Genomic DNA, 25,301 nt, shown 5'->3' on the forward strand with positions numbered 1-25,301 from the left:
TTATACCCTGTATACCCTTAAAAGAAAAAGCACGCGCACTTACCCACCAAACTACTGACTAAAATATTAGCTAATAAATGTGATTTTTAATTAGGATTAGGATTGCTGCTGATTTGAATGTGGTTCTTTTTCAGGTAGTCAAGGTAATTCATGTAAACATGTAGTTACTGCAATGTCAGCAACTAATGTGATTGTTTTTACTTTAATCAAAGGTTGGTTCTACTTAATATCCTCAACATAGTAAGTTTGGTATTGGATTAGTATTATCATTTTCATATTTAAAGTTGTATGTGTTTGAATGTCATGAACTAATAGGAGTAAATATACAGCAATATGTCAAATCTGAAAATAATCACTCACATGTGCCTGCTGTTTGCAAAAAAAAGTGGATATGTAGCAAAGAAAGGGTGAACTTCCAATTCCAGGTGCTCAGAAAAAAGTGATGATTCTGAAGAGGTAATGTATATTATTTCTCATCTTTGTTTTTTGTCAGCATCAACTAAAAATTGGCTCTATAATTTACTCGGCTAAATTGAATCAAACACAACTATTTTGAAACCATAATACAATTCCTCATTGTTGACATTTGAGGTTTAGTCATTTTAACTGAAAGTGTAACCTTTTTTTTCTTCAGTCAAATGGCTTTTGCTGCATGTATGTATTAATTTCAAGTTGCAATCTGAGAATAATACAGGCATCTGCAAACTATGAGGAATTTTAACTGAAGAGAAAGAAACGTTGCAGCTTTCATATACATATACATTATGTTCAAATTGATGCTACTATACAAACCTTGGAGATGTCGTAAAGTAGACCATAACTAAAAACAACGAAATTTTGCACACCGGATCAAAACAGGCTTCAAATGTTGAAATCAGTTAAGTACTTGCAATGAAAATTCGGTGTTAGAACACATATTCACGAAACAAGTGGTATATTAGCCCTATCATTTTTCAATCTTAAGCTACTATCCAACAAACTTGACCCGCCCATTTTGCAACATTTGTATTTATTTGCTGCAGTGAACACCTAGCATTTCTTGCTATCTAATATGTCGTATACAGGTTCGACTTCTATCCATGGTTGAGATTTATAAAGTATTAAGGCAAGAAAAAGTGCAAGAACGAAAAAGACAAAGGGTATGATAGTACGCTATAATTGTATCGCTTAAAATAAAATTAAAGATGTTATAATTCAGTAGGCTTATAACTACCTTTAGTGGTTTGATTCTTGATATTATAATTCAGTAGGCTTATAACTACCTTTAGTGATTTGATTCTTGATTAAGAATACTAATAATGAAGTGTAAGAACAAAGATGATAATGGAGAGAAAGAAAGAAACACTTTGTAAGTGTGAGAAATGGTGCAAGTTTAATGCTTGCATTCATGGCTATTTATAGCAAAAATATCACAAGTTTAGGTAATACAATAATATTACTTTTGTGTATCAATAATTGACTATCCATTTATATATATATATATATATATATATATATATATATATTATAACACTCCTCCTTGGATAGCAATTTTGTTTGTTGAAGATCAACTGTAAGTTACTGCCTCGTTAAAAACCTTGCTAAAGAAAACCCAGTGGGAAAAACTTTAGCTAAGGGAAAAAGAGTGCAGCATGGAGTTGACTCCCCCTCAAGTAGGCATCGCTTCGGTTGTTACATCTTTTGAACATGTCTCATGCCAATGTTATGAACGTGTGTTCTGAAAATAGCAGTTGGAAGTGCTTTCGTGAAAAGATCAGCAGAGTTTTTGCTGGATTGAACATATCTCATTTCAATCTCGTTGTCCTTAATGAGATTTTGAGTGTATGAGAAGAATCTAGGAGGTATGTGTTTGGTTCGGTAACTTTTGATATACCCTTCTTTCATCTGTGCTATGCAAGCTGCATTATCTTCATAGATAATTGTTGGACTTTTATCGCGTTCTAGTCCACAAGAATCAGTAATGATTTGTGTCATTGATCTCAACCAAAAACATTCCCGAGTAGCTTCATGTAATGAAATCACTTCGGCATGATTTGATGATGTAGCAACAAGTGTTTGTTTTTGAGAACGCCATGATATTGCAGTACCTCCATTTAGGAATACATGTCCAGTTTGAGATTTAGCTTTATGTGGATCAGATAAATAACCTGCATCAGCATAACCAACCAAATCTTGTTTTGATTTGTTAGAATAAAATAATCCTAAATCAGTAGTTCCTCGAAGGTATCGAAATATGTGTTTGATCCCATTCCAGTGTCTTTTGGTAGGAGCAGAGCTGAACCTTGCCAACAAATTAACTGCAAAAGAAATGTCAGGTCTTGTACAATTTGTAAGATACATAAGAGCTCCAATTGCACTAAGATATGGTACTTCTGGTCCAAGAATATCTTCATGATCTTCACATGGACGAAATGGATCAGTTTCAACATTGAGTGATCTAACAACCATAGGAGTACTTAATGGTTTTGCCTTGTCCATATTGAAACGTTTCAAAATCTTTTCAGTATATGTTGTTTGATGTACAAGTAAACCATTAGGCATATGCTCAATTTGTAAACCAAGGCAATACTTGGTTTTTCCGAGATCTTTCATTTCAAATTCTTTCTTTAGAAGTTGAATGGCTTCATAGATCTCTTTATTTGTACCTATGATGTTAAGATCATCAACATAAACAGCTATGATCACATATCCGGATGTTGTTTTCTTAATGAAAACACAAGGGCAAGTAAGGTTATTTGTATACCCTTTGCTTATCAAGTAATCACTTAATCGGTTATACCACATACGTCCCGATTGTTTTAACCCATATAAAGATCTTTGTAATTTAATCGAATACATTTCTTTGGGTTTTGCATTTGATGCTTCTGGTACCTTAAATCCTTCAGGTATCTTCATATATATATCACTATCAAGTGATCCATATAGGTAAGCAGTCACAACATCCATGAGATGCATTTCTAAATTTTTAGAAACTGCCAGGCTGATTAAGTACCTAAAAGTAATTGCATCCATAACAGGGGAATAAGTTTCTTCATAATCAATTCTCGGTCTTTGAGAAAAACCTTGAGCTACAAGTCTAGCTTTATACCTTGTAACTTCATTTTTCTCATTTCTTTTTCGGACAAAAATCCATCTGTATCCTACAGGTTTCACATCTTTAGGAGTGAGAATGATGGATCCGAAAACTTTTCTTTTATTAAGTGATTCTAATTCAGCTCGTATTGCTTCTTTCCATTGAGCCCAATCATGTCTATTTTGACATTCAACCATAGATGGTTCTGGATCATCATCATTATTCATGATGTCATATGCAACATTAAATGAAAATTTCTCATCAAGATTTTTCATTTCATTTCGGTTCCATAATATTTTTGAATATGCATAATTGATTGCAATTTCTGTATTGACATCATCAATCTCCTCTGCAGTAGGAGTACTGATTTGTGGTTCTTCTTGAACACTTTCTTTTACTTCATTATCAGCTGATTTTCTTTTCGAGGATTTTTATCCTTTGAACCAATTGGTCTTCCACGTTTCTGACGTGACAAAGATTCATGAGTGACGTTATTGCCAGCTTTTGGAATTTCAATTCGAGCTGGAGTATTTACTGCTGGTATATATGATTTTGTCACTGTTTTTGTATCTGTAAATGCATCAGGCAATTGATTTGCAAGTTCTTGTATATGCATTATCTTTTGAACTTCTGTCTCGCATTCTTTTGTGCGAGGATCAAGATACTTTAATTGAGGTTCACACCATGAAACATCATTTTCTTTATTTTTCATTTCTCCCCCTAATCTAGAGAACAATGTTTCATTAAAATGACAATCAGCAAAACGTGCTGTAAAAACGTCACCTGTCATAGGTTCAATATACCTTAATATTGAAGATGTTTCATATCCAACATATATTCCCAACCTCATTTGAGGACCCATTTTTGTACGTTGTGGTGTCGCAATTGGAACATACAATGCACAACCAAATGTTCTAAGATGGGAAATATTTGGCTCTTGACCAAAAGCAAGTTGTAGGGGGGAATATTTATGACTTGTACTTGGTCTGATGCGAATCAATGCAGCAGCATGTAAAATTGCATGACCCCATATAGATACAGGGAGTTTTGTTCTCATTATCAATGGTCTAGCGATTAACTGTAAACGTTTAATCAATGACTCGGCTAAACCATTTTGTGTATGCACATGAGCAACAGAATGTTCAACAACAATTCCTATAGACATGCAATAGTCATTAAATGCTTGAGATGTAAATTCACTAGCATTATCAAGTCTCACCCTTTTAATGGTGTAATCAGGAAAATGAGCTCTCAATTTAATAATTTGGGCAAGAAATTTTGCAAATGCCACATTACGGCTTGATAACAGACAAACATAAGACCATCTACTAGATGCGTCTATTAGAACCATGAAATATCTAAATGGTCCACATGGTGGATGAATTGGTCCACATATATCACCTTGAATTCTTTCAAGAAACATTGGTGATTCTTTCTCAACCTTAAGTGGTGAGGGTCTAGTTATCAATTTTCCAAGAGAGCAAGATGTACATGGAACCATTGTATCATGATGGATTTTTCTATCCTTTAGTGGATGTCCATGAGTACATTCAATAATCCTTTTCATCATTGTTGATCCTGGATGGCCTAATCTGTTATGCCATAAACTGAATACACCAGGATCAATATATTTTTCGTTAACTACCATATGTATTTCTGGTACATTTATATGTGTATAATGTAATCCAGAACTAAGTCTTGGCAGTTTTTCAACCACATGACTCTTGTCAGTGATACTTAAATATTTCTCATTTTCTGTTGTCACTGACTGATAATCATACCCGTTAAGGTATATGTCGGAGAAACTCAATAAATTTCTGCTTGACTTGGGAGAAAATAAGGCATCATTTATTAAAAATTTTGTACCATTTGGTAGTATGAAATTTTCCTTTCCTATCCCTTTTATCAAGTTAGCAGGTCCTGATATTGTATGTATAGTTCCTTCCGTTGGTTTTAGATCAATAAAATATTTCTCAGATTTAAGTATAGTGTGTGTAGTTCCACTGTCTGCTATACAGAGATCTCCACCACTTGATTGATGTTGTATTCCAGCAAAATTCATATTGAACTTCATATATAAGAAATAAATAGTGAGTACATTAATATTACACAATATTTTACACGCAAATAGATAGTACTGAAACATTTAGCAAACATAATGACAAAGACAGACGATATTAAATCGTTTATTTTTCGAAAGACACACAACTTAAACATTCAAGAAATCTTCATATAAATCAGATGGTTTCTCAGTGACTGTTGGATCGACGTTATCCACAAAGTTTACTTCCTTTTCTTTATCTTTCAGCGAATCCTGATACATCTTAACAAGATGTTTAGATGTTCGGCAAGTATTAGCCCAGTGGCCCATTCTACCACATCTGTAGCAAGATTCTTCAGAATTTTTAGAAGAATTTTCTTCAACATCTTGTTTAGTGGGCTTGTTTTGTGGCTGATATTTATATTTTCGTGGATTATTATTTCTTTGACCACCACGGCCACGACCACGACCACGTCCTCGCCCATTACCATTACCATAAGGATGGTTTCTACCATAGTTATGGCTTTTGGCATGATGATGGTAATGGTTATTATAACCACGACCTTGCCCGCGTCCTTGTCCCTGTTTATAATTATTTGCAGTATTTGTTTCAGGGATTGCAAGTGTACCAGTAGGACGGGATTGCTGATTTTCATTAATAGCTCATCATTTTGCTCTGCAACTAAGAGATATGAATTAAGTTCAGGATATGTTTTGAACTTTAGCATTCTCAAATTTCTTTGCACTGTGATGTTTGCAGCATTCATTGTGGAGAAAGTTTTCTCCATCATGTCTGCATCACTTATTTCATGTCCACAGAATTTAAGTTGTGAACATGTATTATACAGAGCTGAGCTATATTCATTTACTTTCTTAAAGTCTTGGAACCTTAATGTTCTCAATTGTTCCATAACAGCTGGAAGTAAAATTTCTCTTTGATTATTGAATCTGCTTTTGAGACCTTCCCATAAAACATGGGGATCTTCTATTGTCACATAATTATTTTGTAAGCATTCATCAATATGTTGATGAATAAAGCAACATGCCGTTGCTTGTTCTTTTTCAGAACAAGTGTTGTTTTCATTTATGGCTTCAAGAATGCCCATTGATTTAAGATGCATTTTTACTTTTATAACCCATGGCATGTAGTTGTTTTCAGTTGATTCTAAAGGAGTAAATTTAAGCTTTTCCAGATTCGACATTTTCTATTAAAACAAACAACATGATAAATTATAGTCACTTTATATGCATAAGTATATAAACATTAAACATAAATTTAATATAACATAAATGATAAGTAGGCGACAGTGTCGACCATATGTAAGCAATCATTAATAAATGTTATATAACATAAATATAAATATTAGTAAACATAAATGATAATTAGGCGACAGTGTCGGCCATATAAATGTTAAATAATAGAAATATAAATGTTAGTAACATAAATGATAATTAGGCGACAGTGTCGGCCATATAAATGTTAGATAATTGAAATATAAATGTTAGTAACATAAATGATAATTAGACGACAGTGTCGACCATATATTATTCAGGTGGTATAACCGACCATATATCATTTAGGTGGCAGAGCCAACCATAATTAGTATTAAGATTATCGTGCTGATAACGTGTTATAATTCAGTAGGCTTATAAATACCTTTAGTGGTTTGATTCTTGATGTTATAATTCAGTAGGCTTATAACTACCTTTAGTGATTTGATTCTTGATTAAGAATACTAATAATGAAGTGTAAGAACAAAGATGATAATGGAGAGAAAGAAAGAAACACTTTGTAAGTGTGAGAAATGGTGCAAGTTTAATGCTTGCATTCATGGCTATTTATAGCAAAAATATCACAAGTTTAGGTAATACAATAATATTACTTTTGTGTATCAATAATTGACTATCCATTTATATATATATATATTTATATATTATAACAAAAGATGCATTGCCTTGTGACTGTTCACTGTAGTTGAGTGTGGGTCATATGTGTGTGGGTCATGCTTTCTTTTCTTGTGGGATTTATATGGGTTTTGGTGATATAAGCTGGAGATGGGTAGAGTCAATGTTGTGGTGCTCTTTCTTTTTGAGTCAACTTATTTGCTTATTTATTATTAAAGGTTGAATGTCTCGTCTGGAGTCAAAATCGGTCTTCTTATGACACCACAAGCATAGGGCTGGAAAAATTGGTGTATACGTATGGGAATGGGTCGCATACTCTTTTTAAAGGTGTTATAAGGGGGTCTAAAAAGGGTCTCACTTTTTTCCCTATGAAGACAAATTCTAAATATGATAATGTTTTACCCTACAAAAATATGATAATTGTCAGCCTTTTTGAGCTTTGTGTTTACAAATTAATCTGGAGGTTTCATTGTATGAACAACGATATATGGTTTCGGTTTATGGGTATTGTGTTGAGTGTGCTTAGTCAACAGGCCATGTATTGTTATTGTTATTTTAATATATTTGCCAAGGCAAAAGTAAGATAGTGCAAATGGACTGGGTAGTGCTACTACATGTATATACTTTCTGATGGATTTGTTCAAGGTTTGCACTTTAGTATCATGGGTGGTAATTTGACTATTAAAAGTCAACGGGCGAGACTTTTGAAGTGTGGTTATGATGCTTTGGACTGTGGGGTTACGGTTTGGGTTATGGTTGAAGACACATGGAGTAATGTTGCTGAAAGTATTACGGTTTCCACAAGAGATGCGGATTTATTCAAGTCACATATTTATTTATCATTCTTTGGTGTTTCAAAGTGTAACGTTTATAAGTATAGGTATTATGCACTTGTCATAAGTCATTTAGAATTTGGTGTTTGGAACCGGGATGTCTATTAAGCATCCTTTTTTTTTTTTGGTCATTTGTATTATGGTCATTCACATGTTTGTTTGAAACTGAGATGTCTTAGTGGGTGTTTGGCTTTGCGATTTGAGAGTAATTATTTAATTATCACGTTTTGAAAAAACAAAAAATCAATAAATAGTGTTTGGGCACATTAAATTAAAAATCAATTATTTACGTTTTGGTGGTGCCAAAACGCATAATCCAAGAAGCATGTAGGTTGTTACTGCAGGGAAGTTGCAATTTTCAAATTAATGGTATTATTGCTGAAATTACACATATACCCTTTCATCTCATGTATTCCATTTCACGGACTATCGTTGATCATATAAACATATACGTATTTATACATTGCTATCATTTATTTAAATTATGTATGCAATGCAATTATCATTTCTATTCTTTATTTTTTGTTGAAGATTTACTTTATTAACTTACGAAACTTAATGTTGTATGTTTATGTTTATTATTTGTAATTATAATTATTATTGTTTGTTGTTTATATACGCAGTAGTATATTATTTATTAGGTAAAAGTTACTGGAATTATAACATGATAATAATTTTTTAATGAAATTTTATTTTATGCATAAAAATTATCAATGTCCAATTTTGACATTTTACGTGTTAAGCCATATATTAATTTTAAAATGCCAAACACTTACAAAGGCGACATTAAACAGTATAATCGAATCCAAACACTCAACTCATGAAATGCGTTTTCTCACAGCTGATTATTTGATTTTGATTATGTAAAACGCATAATCTGTTTTCAAAACGCAATCCCAAACACCCGCTAAGTATAGGTATTGTAAGTGTTTTGGGTGTTCACTAAAAACTCCCCCCTCGAGTATGCCCGTTGTAGTTGTACCATCTTTTTCTTTCTAATGGATTTTTCCGGGTGATTGTCCTCTTATCCAAAAATAAAAAATAATAATAGTTTTAGGGAGTGATGTGTAAAGTTAAAGATCGTATACTGATATATTTAGGACCAGAGAAACTCTAGGGGCAATTGATAGTTGAACATGAAGCACTATTTGGATCAAATCGAGCCCAATGGAGTAACAAAGTGCTAAAAAGGGGGAGGGGGAAGGAGACTCTCAATTGGTGGTTCAGGTGCAACCACCAACAGAACACGATGAAGAAAATGTGAGGTTTTTTTTTTTTTTTTGAAATTTCCTAAAGTCATTATATCTTAGAGAAATAAAGTCTTATAAGAAGATGTTTGTTGTATGAACTGATATTAATTAACTCTATGTTAAGTGTATATAACATATATGTTCTTTAATTTTTATGTATGTTGTTAGTAATTTGTAATGATAAGAAGAATCTTACAGTCTTATTTAACACAAAGATAAGATCGAACAGTTTGTGGATTGTATTAACGTTGAGAGTTAATGGTTTAAGGTTTAGGAATTGCTATTTAGGGTTTACGGTTTATGGTTTACAGTTTAGAATTTAAGGTTTAGAGTTAAGATTTTAGAATTTATGCTTTAGGGTTTCGGGTTTAGTGTATAGGGTTTACAGTTTAGTGTTTGGGGTTTAGGGTTTAGAGTTTAGGCTTTAGAGTTTAGTTTTTAGAATTTATGGTATAGAGTTTAAGGTTTAGGATTTTATGGTTTAGTGTTTAGGGTTTAGATATATGGTTTAGGGCTTAAGGTTTAGTATATAGGGTTTAGTGTATAGGGTTTAAGTTTTAGATTTTGGGGTTTAGGGTTTAGATTTTAGAATTTATGGTTTAGGGTATAGGGTTTAGGGTTTAATGTGTATGGTTAAGGATTGGTGGCTTAGGTTTTAAGGTTTAGGATTTTGGGTTTAGGGTTTAGGGTTTAGGGTTTATAGTTTAGTGTATAGGGTTTAGAGTTTGGGGTTTATGGTTTAGACTTTAAGGTTTAAGGTTTAGATTTTTGAATTTATGGTTCAGGGTTTAGGGTTTAGGGCTTAGGGCTTAGGGTTTAGTTTTTACATTTTATGGTTTAGAGTATAGATATAGTGTTTAGAGTTTAGTGTATAGGATTCAGGGTTTAAGGTTTAGAGTTTGAGGTTTAATGTATAGGGTTTAGAGTATATAGTTTAGGGTTTAGGATTTAGAGTTTAGGGTTTATATTTTAGGATTTAAGGTTTAGGGTTTAGGGTATACGGTTCAGGGTTTAGGGTTTAGTGTGTAGGGTAAAGGGTTGGTTGTTTAGGGTTTAGGGTTTGTTTAGGGTTTTAGGTTTAAGGTTTAGATATAGGGTTTATGGTTTAGAGTTTAGTGTATTGGGTTTATGCTTAATGGATAAAAAGGATTAACGTTGAGAGTTAATGCTTTAAGGTTTAGGAATTGCTATTTAGAGTTTACAGTTTATGGTTTAGAGTTTATGATTTAGGGTTTAGGGTTAAGATTTTAGAATTTATGCTTTAGGGTTTGGGGTTTGGGGTTTACGGTTTACGGTTTAGTGTTTAGGGTTTAGGGTTTAGGCTTTAGAGTTTAGGGTTTAGTTTTAGATTTTTATGGTATACAGTTTAGTGTTTAGGGTTTTATGATTTATAGTTTAGGGTTTAGTGTTTATGGTGTAGATATAGGGTTTAGGGTTTAGTGTGTGGGGTTTAGGTTTTAAAGTATAGGGTTTAGGGTTTAGATTTTAGAATTTATGGTTTAAGGTTTGGGGTATAAGGTCTAGGGTTTAAGGTTTAGTGTGTAGGGTTAAGGATTTGTGGTTTAGGGTTTAGGGTTGATTTAGGGTTTAGGGTTTAGTGTTTAGGTTTTAGGGTTTATGGTTTAGACTTTAAGGTTTAAGGATTTTAGAATTTATGGTTTAGGGTATAGGGTTTAGGGCTTAGGGTTTAGTTTATACAATTTATGGTTTAGAGTATAGACATATGATTTAGGGTTTAGGGTTTAGGGATTAGGGTTTAGGGTTTAGGGATTAGGGTTTATGGTTTAGTGTATAGGATTTAGGGTATATGGTTCAGGGTTTAGGGTTTAGAGTTTAGGGTTTAGATTTTAGAATTTAGGGTTTAGGGTATAGTGTTTCGAGTTTAGGGTTTAGGGTTTAGTGTGTAGGGTAAAGGGTTGGTGGTTTAGGGTTTAGGGTTTAGATATAGAGTTTAGAGTTTAGTGTATAGGATTTAGGGTTTAGTGTTTAGGGTTTATGGTTTACAGGTTGGTGTTTAGGGTTTAGATTTTAGAATTTATGGTTTAGGGTTTAGGGTATAAGGTTTAGGTTTTAGAGTTTAGGGTTTATTGTTTTGGATTTAACGTTTAGAGTTTAGGGTTTAGTATGTATAAGGTAGTCGGTGGAAACAACTTTTGGATGATCTTATGGTTGAATCCGGTGACAGTTTAATTTTCTATAAACTTGATGGAAACCAATTATGAAATGATCATGTATGGAGACGACGGTTGTGAGTGGGTTACTCATGACCTGAAATATGTGATTCAAAGATATAAATCTGCAAATGGTCAAAGTGATAACCGTGAAAAAGGAAGCTCCTCAAATGTTGCAATTGGTAATGAGAATATATGGGGTAAAGATGTTGAAATAGTGAATACTGAAGATAGTAATGATGAAAGTGGCTCGAGTTTTAGAAACTTGGGAAGTCCGGGTGATCACACTGGCCAAACCAACATTGATGTCCATAACCAGTATCAGAAGAATCATGTCGCTAATGATGAATATAATGACAATGACAACAGCTCAGGTTTAATTTACGTGGAACATCAAAGTGATGAAGAATTGGATCCTGAATCTGATACAGAGTTAATTAATGAAGAAAACCAACCTGCACATCCCAACAATGATCTCCACGATCGACAAGTTGTCTTTCCTGTACTAGGCGGACATACCTAGGTAGACATCCATCCTGCTATTATTAATTAATATACATTTAAATTATAATAATAAGTTTTATAAATGAATTTTATATAGCTAATTACAATTGAACATATTTAATTTGGAAATGTATTTGTTTTTGGATAGCGTTTCCCTCTGCATTTTATTACAAATATAATGTTTCAACTCATTATAGGCTGACGAATTACGATAGAAAACTTTCTCAGGGATGCACAAAGTACTAACAACCAGATAAAGAGTTATGACATTATTCGCAATTCATGATCATCTAACAAGAATAACTACATTCTCGAATTTGTGAGAAAATAAAACGAAGATCTGAGATAATCATCCACAGTTCTTAATTCAATCGCCTAAAACTACATCACGATATCGGAGATGATTTATTAAATTTGAATCAAAATTTTGTTTTATTTATTTATTCGGTAGTACATTTTGAAACTTTAAAAATTTGAATCCCCTATAAAATATTTGGTTTAATGTTCATCATAGACTTGATAATAGTTCGTTAGTACATTTTGAAACTTAACAAATTTCAACCCTCTTAAAAACATTTGGTTTAATGTTCATCTAGACATAATAATAGTTTTTTAATTTATATATTTAATTTTATAGCTTAAATGATTAGACTCTTAAAAAATCCCGCGAAATCGCGGGTCTTTAACTAGTGTATGTATATATATATATATATATATATATATATATATATATATATATATATATATATATATATATATATATATATATATATATATATATAATCAAGAGGGAAGCACTTTTTTGGAGAGAAGTAATTTTTTTTCGTTTTTTTCAGGCATCAAGATCACATGAAAATATGAACATTTAAAAAAAGACACTTTGTGATGATTGTTATTATTTTTGCGGTAAAACGCTCGAAGAAAAAAATGAAGACATTCAATGCATTGAATATTTTGATTCTGAGTTTTTTTAAGGGGTTAAAAATTAGGGTTTAGAAATTAGGGGGTTAAAAATTAGGGTTTAGCTATTAGGGTTTTAGGTTTAGAAATTAGGGTTTAGGGTTTAGAAATTAGGGTTTAGATTGAATATTTTAACACGAACGGTTTAGAGTATAGGGTTTAGGGTTTTGGGTTGAGGGTTTACAGAGTAAACGCTAAACCCTAAACTCTAAATCGGGCTAAATTCGAAAAAAACACTTCACACAAGATGAAAACAAAACGATGCAAATAAACTCAACAGCAAAACATTCAATGCATTGAATATTTTTATTTTTTTCTTCGAGCGTTTTCCCGCCAAAATAATGACATTCATCACAAAGTGTCTTTTTTAAATGTTCATATTTTCATCAAAACTATAATGTTCGTGAACAAAGTTTTTTCAAAAAACGAAAAAAAAAAAATTGCTTCCCCCTTCCCCCCAAAAAAGTGCTTCCCTCTTGATTATGATTATATATATATATATATATATATATATATATATATATATATATATATATATATATATATATATATATATATATATATATATATATATATATATATATATTGGATTTAACAATCTCCCCCCAGATGTGATTTGTTGTTGATAATCTCTTGTTTGGTAATCTTTAAAATCTTGAAATCTTGGGATCTCTTTGATTTCTTTCTCTCTCCCCCTTGGAATATGCGTAGTTGTTTTGATCACAATGTATGCCATCTTTTGGCATGACATTGTTTCATCCCCTTGACGTGCGTTGTTCAAATATTTCTTAATCGAATTGAGAGAAGTGTGGAAAATGCAAGCTTGATAATTTTCTTCAGCTCCCCTTTTAAAGTTCAATCATCTTGCTCTCCCTTTAATGATGAATCATCTTGCTCCCCCTTAAATGAACATAGGGAGTTAGAAGTGTTGTTGGGAGAAGTTTGTGTCACATACTTGGCGCGGAAGTTTGAGGAGTGGGTTTTTCGGTTTACTTTGTCATTGCTTTTTATGTACATTATGTAGGCATGATCTATTTGATTGATTGAGCTTGAATTCTATCGAGGTTGGATATCGATTTGAAAGGGTTTTGGTTTAGTCTGAATCACGACCCGTGGCTTCAAAGAAAGTAACTCTTTGAATGAGTACTTGAGTGATTTTGAAGTTGTTTTAACAAACATGTTTTGTTCGAGTTGACAAATGATTTTTCTAAATTAGATTGCTTCAGTTTTAGAGGAAACCATCCGTATTAATCATAAAATCCTGTAAGTTCACCATATTTCCCATAAGTAGGTTGCAGAAGCGGTTGATTCTTTTGGTTTAGTGACTAGAATGGATTCATTGTCCGTGGGAAACAAATTTGCGAGGTTTGGAATCCTTAAGAATCTTTGGTGAAGAAACCTTCTTCTTATCCGCAAGAAAAGAACATACTGATTCCAATATTTGTGGCTCGATGTTTTCCAAAATTTTAACTTGAGTACCCATTGACACCATTGCTGATTTTGGAATTGATGTCGAATTAACATCTAAAGCATGCTGTGAATCTGAAATGCGTTTTTCAAAGTCACGGGTTAATGTCTGGTTAAGAGTTTGAACTTGATCAACAACAGTGCGGAGTTGTAGAATGATCTTTGAATCAAGCTCACGTTCAGACTTGAGTTAAGTATTTTCAACTCAAAGATTCTGAATTTTCTGAGCTGAAAGAACGATCCTCTGAGTTGAGCTGGTCATTCTCTCGTTGTTACTTCTTATTTTGTGCTTCAAGAGTCCTAATTTTGACAAATAATGATTCTTCATTGAGTCATTTTACAAACGAATCCCTATATTTAAGAAAAGGTATATCTGCTTCATCAACATCTTTAAACAAATCTGCATTTACATCATCAAAATTTGATTTCGGATGTATAATGGAAGAAATACTCATCATTTAGAATTGTTGTTGCGAGAAATCGAACTTCTTAAAATTTCGTTTGAAACCTTAACGAGAATCGCTCAATCTCTTTGTTCTGCTAGTCCCTTTCGTTAGAAAGTTAACTTTTCAGTCAAACTTTTCAAATCCACTTGCTTGCTTAAAGGGTATGATCTTGTTATTGGGCTTCTGAATCAGGAGTGGGTATGCTTGATAATAGGGTTGAAACAATTGGACTTGAAATTTGATTAAAGGATAAATGGGCCTCTAATCTGTCCTTGTAATCGGTGTAAATTTAAATAAATGTCGAGGCTTAGATTGATTAGGTTAACTATGCAGGTAATCAGTTTCAGGGTAATTCGGGTTATCAGGGAAATGGACCACGGTGTTCTACAACAAAAACTACCAACAACTGTTTAACCAAAATCAATATCAGCAGAACAACCAGTCGCAGGTAAACAATTCGGGTTTGGAGAATTTGATCAGGAGGTACATGGTTAAAACTGAGGAATAAGAAGAGATGATGAAAAAAAATGCAAAATCAGCAGTCAGCTATTCAGATTCTTGAAATGGAGTTGGGTAGAATTTCACAGTTGATATCGGAGAGACCACCAGGTACTCTTCCATCAGATACACAAGTCAACCCAAATCATGTTAATGGGGGTCAGAATGTTGGTACTTCATAGGGTTCTCAAAAGAAGAAGGAGCCTCAAGTTTCTCATTATTCACAGGCCAATGTTATATATAATTATGAGGATTATGACTTTGCTGGGTTAGATCCAATTTATACTTTGGGGTGTGAAGACGATGATGATGAGTTTGAAGATGAGATGGAGGTTCGTACAATTCATACCGACTATGGTGATTTTGCCTTCTCGGATTATTCAGTCATGGAGGATTACGTTCCATACAAGAGTGTTGAGGATTACGTGTAGATGGTGTGAAGAATGTGTCTACTTGTGAAGATGATGTGATTCATATTGGTGATATAATGCCCGAGTGTGGAAATTATTTAATGTCATTAATGACGGGTAAAACTTCAGATGTTTACAAGTTGGAATTGAAGAAGTTGGAGACTACTGAGTCTTCCGGGTTAAAAGTTGAATGAGTGAAATATGTGCCAGAAGTAAAGGAGTACAAGCCACCTGTTCTGTACCCCAAAGCAATCTAATCTAAAAAGCCAAAGGAAGATTTTTGTAAGTCTTAGACAACTAACAACATATTTGTAAATGTTTCTTTAGTTGATGTTCTTGCAGGTATGCCCAATTGTGAAGGAAAAAAAAATTGAAAGATTTGATGGCTAAGAAAGAAGAGCATGAAGTTAGATATTTGATACCAATTGTTAGAAATATCATGTTAAATAACAACCGGTTAATCTATATTAGTTGATCTCTCTAATACTTAATGCTAGTAGTTAATCAGAGCTCAAAGTCTCAAACAATGCATGTGTAATTTATTTACACCCAAAAAATAAACGAATGATAATTACTAATCTAACAATTAAAAGAATGCAACAAGATAAATAAAACATAAACAAAATGAAACACGAATTTAATGCGGTTATAATCGATATTCAATTAAAAGAAAAGTTTAATCCATAGTATCAAAGCAAAATTTTCTACTCCTATTGATTTTGTATATCGTCTATTGATGAAGCTTTACACTATATTGGTTAGCTTGATTAGTTATTATTAATACTTAAATAAGTTATTAGAGTGATTGACTAATATAGTAATATACACATTATTGGTTAATTTGTACAACTTGTGAATAAATCCAGAACACCTCTATTCATGGCGGTGTGTTGACCCCACTACTAGGATTATAGTCCCAACACTTTATTGCGTGAATTAAGTCGAAGATTAGAATCAAATATATCGTTTTGCCATAAAACGAAAATTCCTTTTATGAAATTCGTAACTCTAAAGATTGTCATTAAGAAATAAATGTTTTTAATTACTGAAGAAACCCCCTATGAACGAGTATATTGGCTCTTCCCTAAAAGGTAAATCTCAGGTAATCAAGCCCCTCGAGCGGAGTATTTATCTATACATTATATAAAACACGTGAATATAATCATATGCGTCAACTTCTAGTTAAATTTTGTCACGTGTCAACTCCTCATTTATTCTTGTCAAATGTCAGTCTTTCCATATATTAATTTATTTATTAGATTTTCAAATTTAATTTAATAGACAAATTTTATTACCTAAAGTATTATATTATATTATCATATAACATTATATTTAATATTAATAACGATATATGTATCATTATCATTATATTAATAGTATTATATGTTATATTATTATTGTAAAATTATTTTAGAAGGTATTTGAGTATTCCTTTTCAAACAATAATATTATTATGATAATGAAATGATGTTTAAATTAGTTCTATAAACATAGATAATATTATAATAATTTTAAATTTATATTAAACCGATATATTGATTTTATATAAATACTGATTATATATATATATATATATATATATATATATATATATATATATATATATATATATATATATATATATATATATATATATAGTCATATATTAGATACTATTTAAAGTGTTTTTTATTGTAATAAAAATTATAACATGGATATTTCATTATTAACATTATTATTTATGAATGCTATTTTATAATATAAAATTAATTTACAGTTTGCGCATAAATTTAAAAAATTACATTAATATATTATTTGTAGAATATTATATAAACGCACGGGCTCATGTTTTTCAAGTTAAATCAATTATTTGATAATCCTTATAGATATTTATGTGCATCCTGCTTGATTTAAGATTTTGAAATAATAGAATTATTTGTACTAAAAACGTATATACAATTACAGATGTACATAAAGTATTATTCTTAACGATCTATTTGAAAACAATTTAGAGGCTAATATTTGGTGTTTTATTGATTATATGTCAATTTAAGTTAAAATGATTCCAACGGACGAGATTCACAATCCTCAACTTCTCGTGTCTTAGTCTTCGTGGTTATGTAAGCTCGATGCAAACTCTGCATTAGGCTTGTATGTTCGTTTGATTAGTGATCATGTATATGTTGTTCGTGTTTGGATAGTCTGCTAAACATGCTGCTTTCTATCCCCCCTTGTAATTGGTTTTGTGAGTTCAGTGGCGGATCCAGAAAAAAGTTTCACCGGGGGCAAAAAAAAATTTAAAACGTAAGGATTTTTTTTTTGGACAAAATATAGAGGTTTTGGGGCAAAATATAGAGTTTTTTGAGCAAAATTTAGAGACTTTTGAGCAAAATACGAAGGTTATAGGGCAAAATATGAAGGATTTGGGGGAAAACAAAATTCCACATGGGGCAAAATCGAAAAACCGAAAAAATTTACACTAAAATTTCGAAATCGTCGGGGGCGGCTGACCCCACTTTACCCCCCCTCCCTCCGCCCCTGTGTGAGTTCATAATAAAAATTGTTGCCTTAAAAAAATGTAATAAAAGTTTTTTTATTGTAATTAAATTATACATCTAATAAGTATCAATATTAACATTATCGACAACTAATTTTTACAAATGTCGTGCAACGCACACACTCATAAAACTAATATATCTTATAAAACAAATATCACACAAAATTATGTGGCTCTAGTGAACAGCTTGCGATTTTGACCTCATTTGAAAATTTTGAACGTTTTAATATTCGTTATTAATCAATAAAATAATAAATTAAGGAATTCTATAAATTAATTGTTATTCAAGTATTATACTCCCTCCGTCCCGGATTAATTGTCCAGTATTCCTTTTTGGAACGTCCCAGATTAATTGTCCACTTCCAAATATGGAAAGTAAATTTGATAAAGTTTACAATATTGTCCCTAATGAATTAATTAAATTACAGCTGTGAGAGAGATTTCTAATTAATTAGTTGAGGGTAAGACAGTAAAGTAAGAAAAAAGTACAGAAAAAGTACAGTGTGATAATGACATTTCTTAAACTGTGTGTTTTTTGTCTGGGGACAATTAATCTGGGACGGAGGGAGTATCAAAATAAATCAATTCAATTAATTATTAATTTTAATATCGTATCATATTATAAATTACAGTAAGGAGATGTTTGGATTGGCGATTTAAAGTTGATTTTTTAATTATTGTGTTTAGAAATCGCAATTAATTCTTTTTTAGTGTTTGGAAAACAAAGTAAAAAAAATTAATTATTTACGTTTTTGGGCTGTGAAAACGTGAATTTCCAACAGTAGGTAGTACCCTACTATTTGCAAACGCGAGTTTTCGAAAACTATTCTTTGCAATTATTTGACAAGTATATCCTTGCATACTCCTATAACGAACTCTAAAATAAAAAATAGTATTATAATATTTCTAGACCATTCAACGTAGTACGGAGTAATATACTAGTACTAACTAGAAAAATACCGGCCAGCGCGATGCGGCGAGGCCTTTCGAGTTCCATATTCATATTTAACGTAGCGTTATGTATTTACAGAATTTAAAACGCGTTGCTACGAGTATTTTTGGAAACACTTGGTTAGTACCTAGTATACCTAATCTACCACACGTTTTTACGTCGAAAAAATCTCGTAGAGAAGGGATCAAAACCATCGATATAAGGTGGTTAGTTTGGGTTGTTTATTATACGTGTATGTATATGATAAAAAGTAGCCCGGAATATTTAGCGTTTTTTTAAAAATAATCCATTTCGCTCGTAGCTATTTAGTGTTTGGGGTTTTACATTTTACCCCCTTTTTTTGGTGGTGGTGGGGTGGGGGTGGGGGGGGGGGGGGGGGGGGGGGGGGGGTTTGGAGTTGTAAATGGAGTTAAGTTCGGGGGGTGGGTTTGATATTTATTTTGGCCACGTCGTTTTGGGTTTTTTGGGTTGGGGGCGACAAAAATTCGGACTCCATTTAGTATATCGATAAATTTTTTGCCCGAAATATATAGCGTTTTTTAAAAACAGTCCTTTTCGCGAGTAGCTAGTTGCCTTATGTTCGTAAAGTTATTCCGAGTTGAACAGTGATATCAAAAAAATTTAACTCGCAGCAATCGGGAAGATAGGGACCGTTAAAAAGTTGAGTGTAGTTAGTTATTTTTTCCTTTTTATTTATTTAAATTTTTTTTTTTTTTATAAATTTGGGGTTCTACATTTTACCCCCTTGTTTTTTGGGGGTTGAAGTTCTAAATGGAGTTAAGTTGGGGGGGGGGGGGGGGGGGGGGGGGGGGGGGGGGGGGTGGTTTGTTTGATATTTTTTGGCCACGTCGTTTTGGTTTCTTTGGGGTTGGGAAGGCAAAAATTCGAACTCCATTTAGAATATAGATAGATAAATAAATTAAATAAAATAAATATTTTACTTTTGGTTTTGGTCTGACATTGTCACAATTGTTCTTTATAATAATATTTTTTTTTTATTTATTTATGTTATCTACCACACTTTCATGCCATATAGTACTACTCTCTATGTTTATATTTATATTTTGATACTCCGTCTAACACTGTACTATTGTTTAGTATTTCATTTTGATATGTCTTAAAATTAATTGTTCATTTTCATATATAGGAAGAAGAAAAATAAGGAGATTAAGTTCTATTATGCCCTTAATATATGTGGATATCATTAAAGGAGAAAGAAAAAGTAAGACTAAATTGAAAAGTAAACATAAAGTACAGTATTTTATGATAATTCCTTAAACTATGTATTTTTTGTCTGAAAAAAATTATATAGGAACGGAGGAAGTATATTTTAGTGTTAAAATTGTTAGTTTACATGTATCTGATGTTAATGAAGATCCATTTATGATATATATGATAATTTTTATTTTAATTATTAGTCTAGCAAATCTTAAAAGTAATATGATGGATTCTTTTAAATATATAGATATTTCTTTCTTTTCTTTTTTTTAAAAAAAAAGAGAGAATGTCTTTTTTAGTAATTTACATATTAAGTTATCAAATAATCTGATTTTGCCAAACACTGAAAATACTAATTATCTCATTATCGCGATATTAAACAACGTAATTAAATCCAAACACCATTAAACCAAATCACGTTTTGATACAACTGATTATCTGATTATGATTATTTAAAACGCATAATCAATTTTCATATAGCTAATCCAAACACCCCCTAAATAAGTAAACAATCGATCTATAAATGAATATAATTGACTTTTTTTAGAAACTTATTCTTTAAGCATTGTCAATAGAGTTGTCAAACCTCTAACAAAAAGTTTGCCAATGTTTGGTATCACTGGCACCATCATACCAATCATTAGCCAATATGTACTCGTGAAACAATTCGTCGATTTAAAACATTTTACATCACGGACTATTTGTAAGATGTTATTGTACATTTCGCATTAAAAGTTATACTATGTATTTGTTAATTAATATAATGGGTCAATATTAATTTGAAAAAGTGTGTGATGGTTTGAAGTAAAATATGGTAAGTTAGTGATAGAAGTAAATTGTAACGTGACGTTAATACATTGTGTTGATTATGATTGAGAATAGTCTTGTGAACTTAAAGAACACACTTCGTGTGGAATTTCTAACATAGCACGCTAACCAAACTAATATGACTACCAAGTTACTCTCTCTATTCTAAAAGTCTTTCCAAAATAGCTTTATTATTAGATCCAAGATAAACTTAATATAAGTTCCACCGACCACCGGTGTATTATTTCACCATATATATGAAAATAACCTTCTATATATATTTTATATATATAGATTATTTTATTTATCTCAAGTTTAAATTTTAAAGTAGAAATTAAATTAAAATAGATAAATTTACGTACCAAAAACATATCTTTAATGGCTAGATGATCGAACTCATCTGGTTTCTCTTGACTAATCTTTAAACACTTATCCAACATATCATCTCTTTCAAATGTTCCCATTTTCACCCTCTCTTTAATCAATACCTCAAAAATATCATAAATCATCCCAAAGTATTGGGTCATCCTCTTTCTAATTCCTTGCGGATCAAATTTTCTCAAAACCGGAAAAAAGTCCACCAAATTTGGCTTCCCAGACTCCACCATGATGTTTCTTACTACTTCCTTAAAATCTTTACCCGAATCCTCATACGGGTCGGCTAAATCCTTGGAAAACATAGTATTTGATAAAATATTCATTGATGTTCTAAACGCAGCGCGACCGATATCCACCGAGTCACCCGATTGACTCGCTTTTTGACAGTAGGCTACAAGCGCCTTCACTTTTTGGCTTATTATGTGTTGGTTGGCATCAAGAGAGTTCACTGAAAAGATGGTCAAGTTAAGGATCTTTCGATGGGTCCGCCATCGGTTTCCAACTGGGAGAAAAACGACCGAGTTTTGTGAATGGTTGTGGGCTGTGAGGGCATCAGGTACATGTCGTGATGCGAAATTAACATCTTGGTTTTTGAGTACTTCTTTGGCTGCAGTGGCTGAAGATATGACGAGTGTTGTGATTTGACCGAGTTTTAAGATCATGACGGGGCCATGGATTTTGGCTAGTTTGGCTAAGGACTGATGTGGTTGGTCACCGAGCAAGTGAAGGTTACCGATGATTGGCAACGGGGTTGGGCCGGGTGGCAAGTTGTTGGGTTTGGTGTGTCGAAAAATTGAGAAAATGGTTCGGAGAAATGCGTAGCAAAGGATTAAAGCAAGAAAAATGATCACAAACTCCATTGATAAAATAAGATATTGTGTTTGGGTTGTTTTTTAAGGTGAAGATTGTGAAACAATATATAATGTAGTACAAACCTCGAGCTTAGTACTTTCAAATTAGATATTTATTAGCCTGATTTAGTTGACATTATTACTGTTGAAAACATGAAAATGAAATGAAAAATAACGTTGAAAGATGTGTAAGAAGAGTTTCTTAGAGGGGATGATATATACACAACCAATTTTTATAAATACACAACCAAATATGCTTTACAGTGTTGTGTATTTGTAAAAATTAGTTGTGTATATATCACTACCTTTTCTTAAATAGACGTATCTGGAAATGTTGTTTTCTGGGATTTCAAGCAATCGATAGAACTAGAAAATTCTTGTTCGCACGTTGCGGCGGTTTATTCTAACGTTTTTTACCAACTCATGAACTTACCACTTCGTAACAATCTACTCGTTATAATAAGTTGTTTATATATATATATATATATATATATATATATATATATATATATATATATATATATATGTGATGACCTGGAAATTTCTGATCAAATTTAAACTTAATCTTTGTATTATTAACATTTCCGACACGATAAGCAAAGTCTGTAATATTGATTCTCAAAATTTTTGAACTAATGTTATATATTCAGTTAACCTTTGACTATTGACCAACGATTCATGAACATCTATTTGAAAATATATATATATATATATAAATTGGAATATTAATTATTCATAAATAACTTGCAATGTGTATTTAAAAACTGATTTATGTATATTAAAAAGATATATACATATATATAATTTTAAGTTATTTAGTAACCGATAGTAACATTCGTTTATTGATTCGATTGTTATTTAGATAAGTTAACTAAAGCTTTTAAGATGAACCAGTAAAACACTAATTTGCTACAGTATTTTCAAATTGCTACAGTACCCAAAATGCTATAGTATTTTCGAAAATCACTATTTGCTACAGTGAAATTGACTTTGCTACAGTGAATTGCTACAGTAAAACACTATTTCAAAATGAAAATGTATGTATTATATGTTAACAAATAGCGATACGATGATTTATAGAAGTAAATGACCAAAACACTCAAATATATAAGTTATACCTCGAGTGGTATAGTTTATGGATGATTTAAGACTATATTTTGACAAAGGTACGATTCACGAAACGTAAAGTACAAGTTTTCTCAGTATACGATAGGACGTTCGAAAAACCGGAACCGGGACATAAGTCGAGTGACGACGTACGACTTGTCCGAACGAAAATTACAAGTTAACTATGCATGTGAATTTAATATAATATATAATTAATTATTTAAATTAAATAAATTATATATATTATATTAAAATATGTCGACAAGCTAGAGGCCAAAACATTGTGAGCTGTAAACCCATCCCATGCGATCGCATGGGAAATGGGCTGTAAAGCCATGCGATCGCATGGCAGTCTTTTCCAGGCCACATCTATAAATTCGAGCGATTTCATTTCATTTCAGCACACATATATACTATCTATCTCTGTATTATTATTATTTATATTATTTATTTATTATTATTATTATTATTATTATTATTATTAAGATTAATATTATGATTAATATTATTAATTAGTATTATACATAAAATACTACGACGAGGTTATGAGCGTGTCACTTTCAAAATGGTTTTCAAGCGGGATAGGGCTAAGGAAATTATGGGTTATTGCCAAGGAGGTTATGGGTAATGTTCGGGGGTATATTTGTGAATCAAATCTAGTGTTTATCATCTCCGTTACGTCTACATACTTTCCTACAATATTGAATCTCAATACTGATACGTAAGCACTCATATTTTATCTTTTATATATTAATAGTGTATACATGTCTAGTGCTCGAGTATATATATTTATACATGTTTGTATGCTAAATTTTATCGTTAAACAGTTTATAATGAATCCCGAATTAAATACAAATATTACTGGTAAAAGGTATATAATATACATGTTTTTGGAAAGCTGGCGAAAAATCAGTAACTTTTCATTTAGACACCGAATAGTTTCGATGAACGGATTAAAAGATATGATCAACTGAATTATGATTGAAGTTAATTGAAATTGCTTTTGAATCTACAATTAAGATTTAAACAACTTGTTTACAAGATTGATAAATTGGATTTTTGAATATTACCAACCGAGTAAATGAATCCTTATATAAGGTACGTCTCGTTTTGTTAAACTATTGTCAAAATTGACTTTTTGAAACAACATTGGATAACTTTTGTATGTCAATATCGAGCATTAGGATTGTGATACACTATGACCTGACCTAGCTTGATAGACATTTATTGACCAACATATGTTCTCTAGGTTGAGATCTACGGTTATTTGGTAATCCGTGTTTCGATCACATTTTGGTGAACAACTTTATATGCTGCTAAGGTGAGTTTCATTTGCTCCCTTTTTAATTGCTTTTGCAATATATATTTTTGGGCTGAGAATACATGCACTTTATTTTAAACGCAATGGATACAAGTACATACTAAATTCTACACTGAGTTTGAACCGAAAATCCCTTAGCTTTGGTAACTAGTAACTGCCAGTTATAAGAACTTGTGGGCGCGAGTAGTAGTATATGGATCCATAGGGCTTGATATCCCCGTCCGAGCTAGAGCACTAGCCTTTTAACGGACGTATGCTATTTGAGAAGCGTACACGTTGGTTTGCGTGTATTATTAAGATGATTATACAAAGGGTACAAATTATATATACGTTAAGTTTAGTTACCAGGGTGCTCAATTTCGTAGAATATTTTGATAAACATTTCTGGATGAAACAACTGAAATCTTGTGATCCACTTTTATATACAGATTATGCGAAACACTAAAACTATGAACTCACCAACCTTTGTGTTGACACTTGTTAGAATGTTTATTCTCAGGTTTTCTAGAAGTCTTCCGCTGTTTGCTTAGATGTTAAACAAGCTATGTGCATGGAGTCTTACATGACATATTT

At 31.9% G+C, this 25,301-nt stretch overlaps 1 protein-coding gene across 2 annotated transcripts in view; it reads right to left on the reverse strand.

The window, feature by feature from the left end:
* Positions 1-22,354, reverse strand: part of LOC139846799 (7-ethoxycoumarin O-deethylase-like) — a 24,800-nt gene extending 2,446 nt beyond the window's left edge. The window contains exons 1-2 of one of the 2 annotated variants that reach the window (XM_071836329.1): positions 21,434-22,354; positions 11,729-11,809 (exon numbers count right to left, since the gene is read on the reverse strand). In XM_071836329.1, the coding sequence (XP_071692430.1) occupies positions 11,729-11,809; positions 21,434-22,309 (957 nt within the window). In that variant the 5' untranslated portion in view covers positions 22,310-22,354. The remainder of the gene's footprint in view (positions 1-11,728; positions 11,810-21,433) is intronic. The other variant, XM_071836331.1, reaches the window with a different exon arrangement.
* Between the last annotated feature and the right edge of the window lie 2,947 nt (positions 22,355-25,301).

The sequence above is a fragment of the Rutidosis leptorrhynchoides genome, chromosome 5, assembly GCF_046630445.1.
Source record: "Rutidosis leptorrhynchoides isolate AG116_Rl617_1_P2 chromosome 5, CSIRO_AGI_Rlap_v1, whole genome shotgun sequence".
NCBI classification, from domain to species: Eukaryota; Viridiplantae; Streptophyta; class Magnoliopsida; order Asterales; family Asteraceae; genus Rutidosis; species Rutidosis leptorrhynchoides.